Genomic DNA, 15,613 nt, shown 5'->3' on the forward strand with positions numbered 1-15,613 from the left:
GCCAGCCCTGAGCCCTGTGGGACGCCATTCTTAAGCTTCCTCACCCTGCTGCATTGGCCATTGCTGGTGTGTAGTCGGAAGCTGCGGTTGCTCATCATCTCCTAGATGAAGCTCACCATATGTTTGTCTGGGATGGTTTCCAGAAGTTTCATATGTAGCCCACGCATCCAGACAGTATCCAGAGGCCCTCGAAATTGTGCTACTCCGCCCCTGTCCACAGTGAAGGTTTTGGATCAAAATTTAAGAAGCAGACCAACTTTTTTAGCCTTTTTGATATCTTTAGTGTCACATTTATAAATGTTATATGTATATTTGAGAACCAATATATGCTGATACAGGAAATATATCAGTGTGGGCTCATATGAAAAAACCCAAGTGATATTATTCTGTAAAAAATACAGCTGGTGTTGTCATGATAAGTTTGGACTTTATGTTACAGTGTTTTGGGTTGTTTCCTGTCCAGCGCTTATTTTAGTTTGTACTTCCTGCTTGTCTTCTTTTGCCACCATTTCTCCACTCTGGGTGCTGGCTCCCTCACGTGTCTCTGATTGGCAATCGGGACACACCTGTTTCTGGTTGCCAATCAAGATGCTTTATATGTCCTCATTGTTTTGCTTTGTGGGCTTTCAACCTCCATGCGGCATAGCTTCCCCTATGCTTGCTAAATCTGGTTTTGCGCATTTCCTTGTTGCACTAGTTTTCTGTTATTAAAACATTTTACCTGCCCTTTGCCTGCTGTCTCTGCATCCTGGGGTCAAGACCCACACTGCCGTGACACGTTCCAAGCTATGCTTTACTGGAACGTAAAACTTCTATTGCATCTCATTAGATCATGTAGGTATTACCAATGTTGTGTACACAATGTAGGAGTATATATAAAAAAATAATAATTTTGGCAGTTATATACATTCCTAAAAAAGTAAATGTAATTGGTCTGACAAACTCTTCTATACTTCACTATCTTTCTGACACAGAAGAAGCTAACATTGCATCATCAGTGACAGTGATTGGGATACACTGAGCATCACTTTGCATGATGGTGTCATCGGGTTGGTTGGGATGCTGCATGGCGATGGCTTGCGGAAATTCTCCCAGCATCCTTTGCTGGAAGTCCTCGAGCCGTTCGTAGTCATAGCCACGACAGACAAACTCTTTGTTCTGCAAAGAGGCAGAGTTTACACAATTGACAGGCAGATAAAATGGGGCCAACTGGAGTAAGAGCACTTTTAATTGTCACTGTGAGGGGAAAAGTCAATACCAGCAATAAAAACAGATTATGTTTTAACGAGAGGGAATTCACTCATCTTTTTTTTTTTTTAAGTTGAATTTAGAGCAAATTTTCTGCATACTCTGTCTTACTCAAGTGACAATATCTCATCCTGAAGCACCAAGGAGCAGAGGAGCCATGTCAGCAGAACTTTAACCGTGCGAACACAGACGGTACCAGACTAAACGTGCAAAGTCTTACCCTGAGGAAGAAGGGAAACTTCCTGCCATAGAAGCCCATTCGGAAAAACTCGGGTTCGATTCTCTGCTGCTCAATAATGTTGTCGTAGTATGCTGCCTCCATTTTCTGATACGGAATGACACATGATGGATAAATGCTTTAATCAGACAGGTAGATAATTAGGATGTGAATGTTTGTTTGACAGATGACTTGACTTACCCGTATCCAGCTGAGGCTCTGGTAATCGTATAACGTCTCATACTGGAAAGCCAGCTCCCGGCAGAGCGAGATACCATATTCCCAACACTGCATGCCACATAAAGCACGGAGAGAATTATCTTGGATTGTCCTTTGAGACAAGCCAAGCAGGCAAATAAAGTATTACAATTGCAGTATCGGGCTGCAACTAATAATTATTTTAATGGTCGACTAGTCAGCGATTATTTGTTCGGTTAGTCGACTAGTCAAACTATTATTGCTTATGATCTGCTCCACACGTTCGAGTTCGATGTTGATTCGCAAACTTGATTTTAACTCATATTTAGTTGTAACAAAAGAAACATAAATGAAGCGAATGGTTTTACGTGATTCCACAAAGTATATAACCACAGTGAAAAATAAATCAACTGACTTAAAGTGAAAGATGTCCTGTTAACACAACATTCAGTGCAAAAATATTTTTATTCAGTATTGTTGGGGTTATTTAGCCTCAATTATTTATCTAAACAGTGCTTCTCAATGGTTTTCTGTCTCAGCTGTGATTATACATGATATCATTTGTCAAGGGAGGAGGGAATCTTAAAAGCAAATCATATTTTAGAAGACATCTGACCCGCATTGCAGAATGGACAGAATGGATTTACATTGTATATCCATCCATTTTCTACCGCTTGTCCCGCTCGGTGGGGGCTGGATCATTTACCATTATTATTATGAACTAGTGCTTGATCTGACAGCAGAGGAATATCCCAGTATAAAACTAACCCATGCTTTGGCGTTATTTTAAAATAGATAAGTGAACGACTGCTTTATCTACACATTTACAGAAGGTTAATATATGATCTACTTATTAAGTAGATCATATATTAACCTTCTGTAAATGTGGTGCTCATTACGTCGATCGCGATCTACCGGTCGATCTCGGAGGGTGTGTCAGTCGATCACCAGCCAGGCATTAAAAAAATAAAATGAGCGATCATAAATCTTCACTATGACGTCACTTTCGTCACTTGATTGACATTCACGGCACCCGAGGGTCTTCTGAGATGACGCTGGCTGCTGCCAGCTCATTAAAATTACCGACTGGAAGGCGAGAAACACTTTATTTCAACAGACTCTGGCGCCGTACCTGTCGTCAAAACTCCAAAGACCGACTACACAGTTGCACAATAAAAGCTCTGCTTCATCCTGCCTGCGCTACCAAAATAAGAGTCTCAGAAAGCTGGCGTGTACAAGCTAGCAAGCTACGGAGTTTGCCGACAATGTATTTCTTGTAAAGTGTATACAAAGGAGTACGGAAGCTGGACAAATAAGATGCCAAAAACCAACCACTTTCATGTGGTATTGGACAGAAAGGAGGACTTTTTTTCTCCTCCATTCGAAAATGCGGACGTTATCATCACCACTGTCTGATTCCAATCAATGCAAGTCATCACAATCAGGTAATACACCAACTTATATTCTTGTCTTCATGAAAGAAAGAAATCTATATGTGTTAAACATGCTTGTATTATCTTTAACCACCTTTAACTTGTTAACAATATTAACTATATGTGTTAAACATGCTTGTATTATCTTTAACCACCTTTAAGTTGTTAACAATATTAACTATATTTTTTAAACATGCTTGTATTATCTTTAACCACCTTTAAGTTGTTAACAATATTAACTATATGTGTTAAACATGCTTGTTTTATCTTTAACCACCTTTAAGTTGTTAACAATATTAACTATTTGTGTTAAACATGCTTGTATTATTTTTAACCACCTTTAACTTGTTAACAATATTAACTATATGTGTTAAACATGCTTGCATTATCTTTAAACACCTTTAACTTGTTAACAATATTAACTATATGTATTAAACATACTTGTATTATCATTAAACACCTTTAATGTATTAACAATATTAACTATATGTGTTAAACATGCTTGCATTATCATTAAACACCTTTAACTTGTTAACAAAAACATATATTTCATAAATAAGTAAATATAAATTATATATATGAATGAGGTAGATCCCCAAGACTTGATCAATTGAAAAGTAGCTCGCCTGCAGAAAAAGTGTGAGCACCCCTGATCTACTATATAGATTTTTGAGAGACATATTTTGCAGGGTGAAAAATATGCATGTTGTCGAGGAATATTCCTGGGAAAGAAATTAGGAATGCATTTAATTTCTGTCGCAGGTTTCCAATTCAACAAATGTTGATTCAGATGAAGATGAAGACAATGTATTATTACAGCTTCAGTAACAAATAGTTTTTGGTTGTTACAGGGCTTCCTATTCTCGATAAAATGTAAATAATTGATTGGTGTTAAAGCTCCATTTCAACCATACATGTGATATGACAGTAGTGTATCTCTATTACAAACACATTTGAAGTTATTTTAAATGCTTTTTGGAAGGTATTATGAACTCAAATCTAAGTTGTTGCCATCAAGGAACATTATTTATACAAAACAATTAGTTATTATAAGATTGGAGTTCATAATTAGTGATCAATCACTGTCTATCCATCAGTTATGTTTAGTACTTCATATTAATTAGGGCAACATATACTGTATATGACTCCGTTTACACTGCACACCAAATCAGATTTTTTTGCCCTCAAGTGACACAGATCTGGGGCCGTATTTATCAAGCGTCTTAGAATTACTCCTAAGAAGTCTGCTAAGAGTTGACTTATGAGTAAAGAAATGATTCGCTGCACTTAAAAGTTATCAAGCGTCTTACTCACACTTTCAGTGAAGTGTAGGACTGAATCTTAAGTGTCACACTCAGAGCTGAATTACGACATTACTATGTGCCGTAAACGGAATTTTAGGTGACGTAATTTCTGTGTCTATAGAAATGACCAATCACGGAAGGAAATCCCTTGTCTAAGAATAAAGAAATATCTTAGAAATATTTAAGTGGACAATGGGAGTATATATTTTGACAATAAACTACAAAATAATACAAAACAAACAAACAATATTGGCACTGAATCAAAAATAAATGTTTCCTTTTCTTTCCAATTCATTTTCCCAGTGGCGAGATATCGAAGCATTGTGATGACCTTTGGTTCTGCTGTGAAAGCTCTGCTGCGTGATGTTGCTGATGAGATGACACCCCTTATTAAATCTTTGACAAAAATAATACCCGCTCTGTCTAAACGATACCGTTTGATCAGCTGCTTTGATCAGCTGCTCGTCATCAAACAAAGCCAGGACATCCTTCCGCTCCCTGAACGTTCACGCACGTCTCTCTCGCCTCAGTGCCATCCCCCGCTGGCAACTCCTAACCACTTAGGACACCTCTGAAGGTCTCTTAAATATCGTGGAGAGTAGGAGTGATTCTTAGACTTAAGAAAGTTGATAAATAGCTTTTATTCTTAAGTTTGAGAGTAGGACTACATTTCACAAATTCTCAGGACTTAAGTATAAAATGGCACTCTAAGACGCTTGATAAATACGGCCCCTGATCTTTTGGCATAAGATTCAGGCCATGTCAGGAGGTAGTACTGAATCCGATTGGGGGGATCCCCACATCTGTGGTCCCCTCCAAGGTTTCTCATTGTAGCCCATTGGGTAGAGTTTTTCCTTACCCTGATGTGGGATCTGAGCCGAGGATGTCGTTGTGGCTTGTGTAGCCCTTTGAGACACTTGTGATTTAGGGCTATATAAATAAACTTTGATCGATGGAAACTTTGAATTTATCGAAGTGTGCATGCAAGTGATGTCGAGGCCAGATTGGGGCCACTTTGGGGCTTGTGCGCCTTTACATTGGAGTCTGATTAAAATCACATTTTACTTGCAGTGTTAACAGTCAGCTGAATAAAATCAGATCTCAAACAAATCCGATTGGGGCCACTTTGGCCTGCAGTGTAAACGTGGTCATTGTCACAGTTCAGCTCTAGATGAGTCTGGTACAGGTCAGAAATTAAATACTCATTTGAAAAATTAATTTCTGGTTATATGTCAGGAAAATATATCTAAAAGTTCTCTTGCCTTGCCCTTGTTGAAGTAGTGGAGGATTTTGCGGCTTAGGTTCTCCTTGCGTTGCCACTCGCTCTGGCAAGGATAGTGGAGAAAATCCCTTAAGGGCCGGTCCTCCCACTGTAGCAGCTCCCAATACAATAACAGGGTGAATGCTGCCTCTGTTGGCAAAGAATCACAAGTTGAAGGTCAGCAAAAAAAAAAAAAGAAAGTGTGAGGTAATGTACACACACAGTACTGTAATACCTGCTCGCTCATAAAAAGCTACAACAGATTTTGAACAGTTTGAACACAACATTATGCTGATACCTTCAGGACATGTTGGGACACATTTTTGTGAACAGATGTCAGAAGTTGCCTAGAGTCTAGCGACTCTTTTGTATTTATTACCAGAGGAACAAAGTGCAGACTCACAGCTGAAACCTAATCTGCCACACTCCTTTGTGGAGCCCTGTATCTTGCTGACATGCATAGTTACAATAACCTGACTCTCGTCAGATCCTTGTAGTTCGCCGAGCTCCACACAAGGATCTGGGACTTCTCAATAGGAGATGTATTTCAGAAGGCGGGGCCTTGTAAAAAAAACAATTGAATGTGATTGGATAAATGACTTGTCCATTATCTTGAATGACATGCTACTTTGAACACTCACATCGAAATCAACCCGTGACGCTGATGAGAGCGACGCTGGGAAGTCCAAAACAGAACAGCCGACATATTGGATAACGACAGAGCGAAAAGTTAGAGAATTTTTACTGAATCAACGCAGCAATGTCAGTAGACGATTGATGTCGCAAAACAGTTGCAATAACAGAATCAATGTCAGCACACGACTCCTTGCTGCCATTGTTGTTTGAATCAAACAGTCGCTTTGACGCTACGTCACATCTATGAAATCCCTCCCAGCGATCCTGATTGGTTCATTATTTTTTTTGCTATCTTGAAGGAGTTTGCATTGCCCTCGAGCCCAGATCCTTGTGTGGAGCCCAGCGAACTACAAGGATCTGGCGAGAGTCAGGTTATAGTTACAAGCAGTTAGTGCATAAATAAACCCAATGTTCTCCTACTAATAATAACACTTGTCTTATTTGTGCTTTTTTTAAATTAGCGAATATTAATTATAGCACATTAAACAGACCCTCCAAGACTTTGTAATGTCGCAATCGCATTAATTTGAGAAAATCAAAGCAATCTCCGGGAATGATGTGCGACCGCGCAACTTTGTGTAAAGCCCGCCTACTTTACCGCACAGTTTGGCCAATCAGCGTCATTTTCGCCCATCAAATTTATCTTTGAGTGTCAACTGTCAAAACAAAAATTATGTTTGTGTAAACGAAGCAGAAACGACAACGTATAATGAAATATTAACCCTTTATTGTTCAAATGACACGATTGTCATCATATTGTGCAACTCACACCTATTTCCGCTTTCTTTCTACAGAGCTACGAATTCTGGGTCATGTAATATATAATAATAATATATATATATACATATATATATATATATATATATATATATATATATATATATATATATATATATATATATATATATATATAAAACTGATGGTCCAAACCCCATTGATAAAGCAAGACATTCCACTAATCAACCCTGATAAGGCACACCTGTGAGGTGAAAACCATTTCAGGTGACTACCTCTTGCATCGAGAGAATGCCAAGAGTGTGCAAAGCCGTAATCAGAGCAAAAAGTGGCTATTTTGAAGAGACTAGAAAATAAAACACGTTTTCAGTTATTTCACCTTTTTTTGTTAAGTACATAACTCCACGTGTGTTCATTCATAGTTTTGATGCCTTCAGTGACAATCTACAATGTGAATAGCCATGGAAATAAAGAAAACACATTGAATGAGAAGGTGTGCCAAAACGTTTGGCCTGTACTGTAAATCAATATATATATATATATATATATATATATATATATATATATATATATATATATATATATATATATATATATATATATATGTTGTTGGCTGCAGCCGAGTCGCTAAAGGTGCCAAATGAAGGAGTTGCAGCCGTGCTTCATCAGATGGGATCTCTATTTTTTTTTTCTTCTTGAAACTATGTGCTTTTTGTGGTTAAGGTTGCAAGGAACACTTACAACATTAATAACAAATCCATTATTGCTGTTGAAAAAATAAGCCTCAAAACATTGCAACTTTTGTCGCCACATTCTAAAAAAGCTGCCACTAATTCAAACTTTTTAGGCTGCAACAATTACAAAAAAGCCTGCAAAATCCTGAAGGGACACATTAGCCTTGTGTGCAATCACTTTTAAAAACATTTCTAAAAAGTGGTATTACTGCTGCTTGATGATTTTGTCTAAGTAATCAATAAGGTCTCCTTGCATGAGTCATATTTGTCAGCATTTACTGGCAAAGTGCTGCCATTAACAAGCCATACTTGAGTCATCACAATGATTGAATTTACTGACAACTGCGTCGTCACAATCCAGTAGTATATGTGAATTCAAACTCCTTCCCTAGTCTATTAAATATACCATAGCCCTGAATAAGTAATTTCCATATGTATTATGTGGTTTCCCTTAAACGAAACACTTTTGTCAATTTTACCTTTAGGCTTTAAGAGCAGAAGGAGAAAACTTAGAAGGTAAAACAACTTATTTAAGACCTAAGCCTGAAGGTGTTCTGTAGCAACCAACCCAAACATAAATTTCACTTTGCTGACACTGAAGATCGTACATATAACTCAGGAAATGTGCGCATCTCTGCTACCTGTGAAGTCTTCAGCTTGGAGATGTAGGTCACACAGCTTATGGATGTAGCGGATGTACATGTCCTCTTTGTTTACCTCTGACTTGTAGAAGTTCTGAGTTTGAGTAAAGAAAACAAGTTAATTGATCAAATCCAAAGGGTTCTATGATCAGAAGAAAATTGTGATAGCTCACCATAAGGTTGACTGAGCCGCCAATTTTCTTGTTCTCTACTTCATCTCCTTTCATGCAATCCCTACACAAACAAAATAAATAGTTATTTTAGTGCTCTACAATTAGAGTAATTAATTAAATTAATTACAGACTAACGTAAAACCTCATAAAGGGGACCAATAATGAATTTTGTCTTTTCTGACTTATGAATGTTGTTACAATGTTGGATATTCATGTTTAACAATGCCAAAGCGTTTGCAGTCTGGCTACATTTTAACGTGACAGTGAGGTGGACGTACTTATTTGGAAAATAAGTGAATATCTTGGCCAGAAGGGGAATAGCTCCTCCCCTTCAGCTTAAAGCTATGAGGAAACACAAGAAAAGTTAGGCTAAAGTATTATTTTCCAGGGGTATCGGTCGGAAAAAAACAAGTATGGGATGATATTGGCTTGCATGTAAAATCTCTGATGCAAGCTTGATACAAGCAATCTTGTAGTGTGTTTACTTGTGCAATGCTCAACAGCCAGATAGCATCTAAATATCTTCCAATAAAGACACCAATTTGATCTTTTCTCATATCTTAGTTAAGTCATTTACAAAATATAAATATATAGGCTACTAAAAGCAACTAGGAGCTAGCAGCTACTGCACTAAACAGCTAAACACACAAGCTACAGCTACACACACGTAATAAGTCTCCTTAATTGAACAAAGTTGCAGTCTAAAACATATAATTTGTCAATATAAACATCCATCCAGCCATTTTTTTTTTTTTGGATGGATGAATGTAAACAAGTATCAAATAATTAAAGTTGTGCATTACTTACAGATACAAAGTCTACAAGGCAGAAATTGATTAAAAAGTATCCACTAACAAACGTGTCGGGATCATTCAACTTCATGTGTCATGAGCTTGATATGATGAAATATTGTGGCCACAAGGTGAAAAATATAAATCTGCCATGAGGTTAGTGTCACGAGGGAGGTGCTGGACATTGAGTCCGAATGGACCATGTTCCGCGCCTCTATTGTCGAGGCGGCTGATTGGAGCTGTGGCCGCAAGGTAGTTGGTGCTTGTTGTGGCGGTAATCCTAGAACCCGTTGGTGGACACTGGCGGTGAGGGATGCCGTCAAGCTGAAGAAGGAGTCCTATCGGGTTCTTTTGGCTCATAGGACTCCTGAGGCAGCGGACAGGTACCGATAGGCCAAGCGGTGTGCGGCTTCAGCGGTCGCAGAGGCAAAAACTCGGACATGGGAGGAGTTCGGGGAAGCCATGGAAAACGACTTCGAAGCAATTCTGGACCACCATCTGCCGCCTCAGGAAGGGGAAGCAGTGCACTATCAACACCGTGTATGGCGAGGATGGTGTTCTGCTGGCCTCGACTGCGGATGTTGTGGATCGGTGGAGGGAATACTTCGAAGACCTCCTCAATCCCACCAACACGTCTTCCTATGAGGAAGCAGTGCCTGGGGAGTCTGTGGTGGGCTCTCCTATTTCTGGGGCTGAGGTTGCTGAGGTAGTTAAAAAGCTCCTCGGTGGCAGGGCCCCGGGGGTAGATGAGACCCACCCGGAGTTCCTTAAGGCTATGGATGCTGTAGGGCTGTCTTGGTTGACAAGACTCTGCAGCATCGCGTGGACATCGGGGGCGGTACCTCTGGATTGGCAGACCGGGGTGGTGGTTCCTCTCTTTAAGAAGGGGAACCGGAGGGTGTGTTCTAACTATTGTGGGATCACACTCCTCAGCCTTCCCGGTAAGGTCTATTCAGGTGTACTGGAGAGGAGGCTACGCCGGAGAGTTGAACCTCGGATTCAGGAGGAACAGTGTGGTTTTCGTCCTGGTCGTGGAACTGTGGACCAGCTCTATACTCTCGGCAGGGTCCTTGAGGGTGCATGGGAGTTTGCCCAACCAGTCTACATGTGTTTTGTGGACTTGGAGAAGGCATTCGACCGTGTCCCTCGGGAAGTCCTGTGGGGAGTGCTCAGAGAGTATGGGGTATCGGACTGTCTGATTGTGGCAGTCCGCTCCCTGTATGATCAGTGCCAGAGCTTGGTCCGCATTGCCGGCAGTAAGTCGTACACGTTTCCAGTGAGGGTTGGATTCCGCCAAGGCTGCCCCTTGTCACCGATTCTGTTCATAACTTTTATGGACAGAATTTCTAGGCGCAGTCAAGGCGTTGAGGGGATCTGGTTTGGTGGCTGCAGGATTAGGTCTCTGCTTTTTGCAGATGATGTGGTCCCGATGGATTCATCTGACCAGGATCTTCAGCTCTCACTGGATCGGTTCGCAGCTGAGTGTGAAGCAACTGGGATGAGAATCAGCACCTCCAAGTCCAAGTCCATGGTTCTCGCCCGGAAAAGGGTGGAGTGCCATCTCCGGGTTGGGGAGGAGATCTTGCCCCAAGTGGAGGACTTCAAGTACCTCGGAGTCTTGTTCACGAGTGAGGGAAGAGTGGATCGTGAGATCGACAGGCGGATCGGTGTGGCGTCTTCAGTAATGCGGACGTTGTATCGATCCGTTGTGGTGAAGAAGGAGCTGAGCCGGAAGGCAACGCTCTCAATTTACCGGTCGATCTACGTTCCCATCCTCACCTATGGTCATGAGCTTTGGGTTATGACCGAAAAGACAAGATCACGGGTACAAGCGGCCGAAATGAGTTTCCTCCGCCGGGTGGCGGGGCTCTCCCTTAGAGATAGGGTGAGAAGCTCTGCCATCCGGGGGGAGCTCAAAATAAAGCCGCTGCTCCTCCACATCGAGAGGAGCCAGATGAGGCGATTCGGGCATCTGGTCAGGATGCCACCCGAACGCCTCCCTAGGGAGGTGTTTAGGGCACGTCCGACCGGTAGGAGGCCGCGGGGAACACCCAGGACACGTTGGGAAGACTATGTCTCCCGGCTGGCCTGGGAACGCCTCGGGGTCCCACAGGAGGAGCTGGACGAAGTGGCTGGGGAGAGGGAAGTCTGGGCTTCCCTGCTTAGGCTGCTGCCCCCGCGACCTGACCTCGGATAAGCGGAAGAAGATGGATGGATGGATGGATGTATTCCGTTTATATTTACATCTAACACAATTTCCCAACTCATATGGAAACAGGGTTTGTATATATATATACTGTATATATATTAAACAGGGTACATTTTCAAAAGACATATTACGATACTTTTGGAGGGGTGGGGCGTGGTTTCAATTGCAATCTGGGAACACCTCCACATACAAACATCTTGCAGACAGACTCAAAAAACGGGCTATAAATACGACTGTGGAGCAAAATGTTGAATAATTTACACCAAAGCATGTTCAATACATAATATTTAGAACACAAATAAGTGTTAAATGTACATTAATCAAATAATATACTTTTCATCAATTTATTAATCAATGAGAACAGACATAAATACTCAGACATACACCAACATTTTGTAGAAAGCTCATCTGAAACAAGCCTACAAGACTGTTCCTCTCTGCCACCTGAGCTTGTCTGACCACTTCTCTCTGCTCCTTGTTCCTACCTACACCACCCTCTAGAGAAGGAGCAAACCTGTGACCAGGACTGTTCCACCTGGCACTTTTCTAGTTGCAGGACTGCTTCCAGACTACGGCATGGTCAGTGGGCGACCATTTGGAGCTACAGGAGCAGACAAATAATGTGCTGTCTTTTATTAGACACTGTACAGACACTATAAGCAGAGCCAAGTCTATCTGAACCAAAAACCTTGAATGAGGTCAAGTTACTTTTGAGGGTCCGAAACTCTGCCTTCCACTCGGTGGACAGACTGCAATTCGGCAGAGCTAAATCTGACCTGGGGAGAGGCATCAAGGCTGCGAAAGTGGAGTATAGGGGAGGTGCGCCTGGACAACAGACTAACGGCAGGTGAGGCAAGGCATCCAACACCTGATCAGCTACGAAAATAACTCAGCAGCCAACAACACAAACGACTCTCTGGCGGGGGAACTCATTCACTTCTATGTCCGTTTCGAGTCATCCAGACCAGCCTCACCCCGGGTGCCCCACCTTCCTTCTAGTCCTCAATTGCTCGTCCTCCAAGAACACCAGATGAAGCGAGCACAGAAGGCCATTAATGCGCGTAATACAACTGTGCCTGACGGCATACTGGGCAAGGTGCTCCGGGACTGTGCAGACAAGCTGGCAGGGGTACTGCCAGGGATATTCAAATCATCCCTGCCACAAGCCCCCGCCCCACTGACATCCCAGTCCCCAAAAGGAGAGCCAAAAAAGACTTCAATTACTACAAGCCAGAGGGACTGACGGCTGTGGTTATGAAGTGTTTTGAAAGTCGTGTTCTCCAATACATCACAACCTGTCTAACCCAGAACTTGAATCCACATCAATTTGCCTGCAGGCCAAACCAGTCCACAGAGGAGACCATTGTCACTCCTCTCCACTCAGCCTTGTCAGGATGATGTTTGTCGACTACAGCTCAGCATTCAATACCATCATCCCTGACATCCCAAGAAGCTGAGCTGTTAAGGTGGGTCAACTTTGCTCCTCCACCAAGTCACTCGGCACTGGCTCCCCTCAGGGCTGCGCTACATACGTTTGACTGTGTCCCCATTCATCCCTTGAACATCATCATCGAATTCGCCAACCACACCACATTGGTGGGCATGAAAATACCGGCGCTGGCAGGGTGGTGCACAAAGAACAACTTGAGGCTGAACACCATAAAGATAGAGGAGATGGTAATTGATTTTAGGAGACAGAGAGGGGAACATGATCCACTTGTGGTAAATGGAGTTTGTGTGGAGACCGTGGCCTCTTTAAAGTTCCTGGTAACATACATCTTGGAGGACCTAACATGGACTGTAAACACTTCAACAATGGTCAAAAAGACACAGCAGAGACTCCTCTTCCTTTGTGTGCTGCTGAGGAACCAACTTGAGGAGAAACTGCAGGTATCTTTTTATCGGGCCACGATAGAGCCAGTGCTAATGTACTGCGTAACTGTGTGGTCTGCTGCCTGCTCTCCTGCAGACAGGAAGGCCCTACAGAGGCTGACCAGGACAGCAGAGAAGATTATCGGCTGCCCTCTGCCCCCATTGCTCCCACTGCCTTGACAGAGCAAATAAAAGACAGCTCTTACCCTGGGCAGCATTTGTTCAACCTGCTGCCATCAGGGAAGAGATTTCGGTCATACAAGAGCAGAACCAACAAGAGTTAAAAACAGTTTTTACTTGTGAGTCAATAAAATAATAAATCTGTCCTAATAGCTTATACTAACTTTCACTGTTACACTGCTGTTTGTATTGGCATTTATGTATTTATTTTGAATATGATATTTTGTGTTTGCATTGTATTTCAACTGCACCTAACAGAGTGGCCATCTGTAATTTTGTCATACTCTCTTGTTTGATGACAATACAGGGTTCTCTTCTATTCTAATATAGCAGCTACAGCAGTTTTGCTCACACTTACGTCCAGTTTTTATAATGGCCAAGAGTCCCACTACAATTGTTCTGTGAATCTCTCCGCTTACCTGTAGTCCAGCAAACGTTCAACAAGTCTTGTGACTGATGTGACAAATGAGATGCCCGTCTCTCTCCAAGTTTCCTGCTCTATCTTCTCCAGCAGGCTGCATGGAATAAAAGTTCATCTGTCTTTAGTGAAGCTGATGGTCACAGGAAGGAATCTGTGACTGTACAGTAACTCACCTTGGATAAGGGCCAAACAACTGGGTCCTGTGGTGGTGCAGGCAAAACAACAACAACGCAGTGTGTTAAGAAAACATTTTAACAGCAAATCTATCCCAAGTGTGAAAATGTGATGCCCTGCTCACAAAAGGCTGAAGAGCTCTCTGTGATTATCATCGCCTTTTCCATCAGACACCATGCTGTCAAGTTTATCCATCATCTCTGCTTCCACCTACGCACAACACGGACACAGAAGCCAAATTGTGTGGGTTCGTTATGTGAAGACAACTGCAGCAACCTGTGATTTATAAAATAAAGAAGTCATTGTGACCTGTTTGAAGTTCCCGTTTTTCCTCTGCTCCCAGTCCATCATGTCATGGAAAATGGGAATCATTATGTTTCGAACTTCAGTCTGAGGGACTAGGGTAACTCCCAGAAAGGGGCCCATCATTCCTGGGATGAAGTGGGGCTTGTTGTCCCCTGGATAGGTCACAAAAGTAGAAGGCCTCATGTTATTTGTGTGTCAAGTCTACTAAAAGTTTGCATGTACTAAAACATGTGCACACTTGATAGCACATGCAAAGCTGATCTAAAAAGCATGAGTGCAGAGGATTGCATCGCTTACTTTAACTTTAACTTTAACACAGCAAAATAGAGATCGCATATTTGTTTCTGTTTGTCTTCACGTACATAAAGGATACATGCTGTCTATAATAACGCCCACAATACTTGGAAGAGAAGATGCAAATATAATCACTTAGCAGAGTTAATGTGATTTATCAAGCATAAAAGAGTTCTGCTGCCGCTGTTTTGCATCTATATTTAGTATGTCTAGAATGGCAAACTGGCAAAGTTACAACATAGCTGTGAGAACGAGGCAATTGCGCTGCAGAGACGGACAAGAAGAATATCCATCTACTCAATGTGTGTGTTCACATATGTATCTGTCAAAAATAAAAACAGACATATTGTCTATTCAGCAATATCCTTTTATTATTTTATAGCTGCTGGATGATTAAATGGACCAAATAAAACAAAAAAATGTAGATCCATTTTGGTGTTTTTTAATAGTGTTTGTTGTTTTTTTTATATAGGAAATATATTATTTATGAAACATCATTATTATATGTCTTGCAACATTCATTTTCATGCATCTGGATCATTCCAGACGCACCATCACAACACCGCAGAGCCTCTCAGAGCGTACCGTCAGCGTATTAAAATATGTTGTGTTGTCTAGATCACGCTTCAATATAGCCTACTAGAAAAAGGTCCGTACATCCATTCCATTTTCAACCGCTTGTCCCTTTCGTGTACATTATATATTTGTGTGCTGCATGTCAACAACATGACACAAGTTGGGCCATATGATGCCATAAATGTGGAAGGAAATTAGTGTTTCCATGGT

At 41.6% G+C, this 15,613-nt stretch overlaps 1 protein-coding gene across 8 annotated transcripts in view; it reads right to left on the reverse strand.

Moving 5' to 3' along the window:
• Positions 1 to 15,613, reverse strand: part of LOC133619967 (dedicator of cytokinesis protein 3-like) — a 127,099-nt gene that overhangs the window by 25,560 nt on the left and 85,926 nt on the right. For all 8 annotated transcript variants that reach the window (XM_061981163.2, XM_061981162.2, XM_061981161.2 and 5 more), the window contains 10 exons: positions 14,537 to 14,685; positions 14,352 to 14,437; positions 14,227 to 14,253; positions 14,052 to 14,147; positions 8,581 to 8,641; positions 8,408 to 8,501; positions 5,663 to 5,811; positions 1,667 to 1,753; positions 1,469 to 1,573; positions 1,017 to 1,158 (listed from right to left, as the gene is read on the reverse strand). In XM_061981163.2, coding sequence (XP_061837147.1) covers positions 1,017 to 1,158; positions 1,469 to 1,573; positions 1,667 to 1,753; positions 5,663 to 5,811; positions 8,408 to 8,501; positions 8,581 to 8,641; positions 14,052 to 14,147; positions 14,227 to 14,253; positions 14,352 to 14,437; positions 14,537 to 14,685 — 996 coding nt within the window. The remainder of the gene's footprint in view (positions 1 to 1,016; positions 1,159 to 1,468; positions 1,574 to 1,666; positions 1,754 to 5,662; positions 5,812 to 8,407; positions 8,502 to 8,580; positions 8,642 to 14,051; positions 14,148 to 14,226; positions 14,254 to 14,351; positions 14,438 to 14,536; positions 14,686 to 15,613) is intronic.

This window comes from Nerophis lumbriciformis, linkage group LG01 (assembly GCF_033978685.3).
Source record: "Nerophis lumbriciformis linkage group LG01, RoL_Nlum_v2.1, whole genome shotgun sequence".
NCBI lineage: Eukaryota > Metazoa > Chordata > Actinopteri > Syngnathiformes > Syngnathidae > Nerophis > Nerophis lumbriciformis.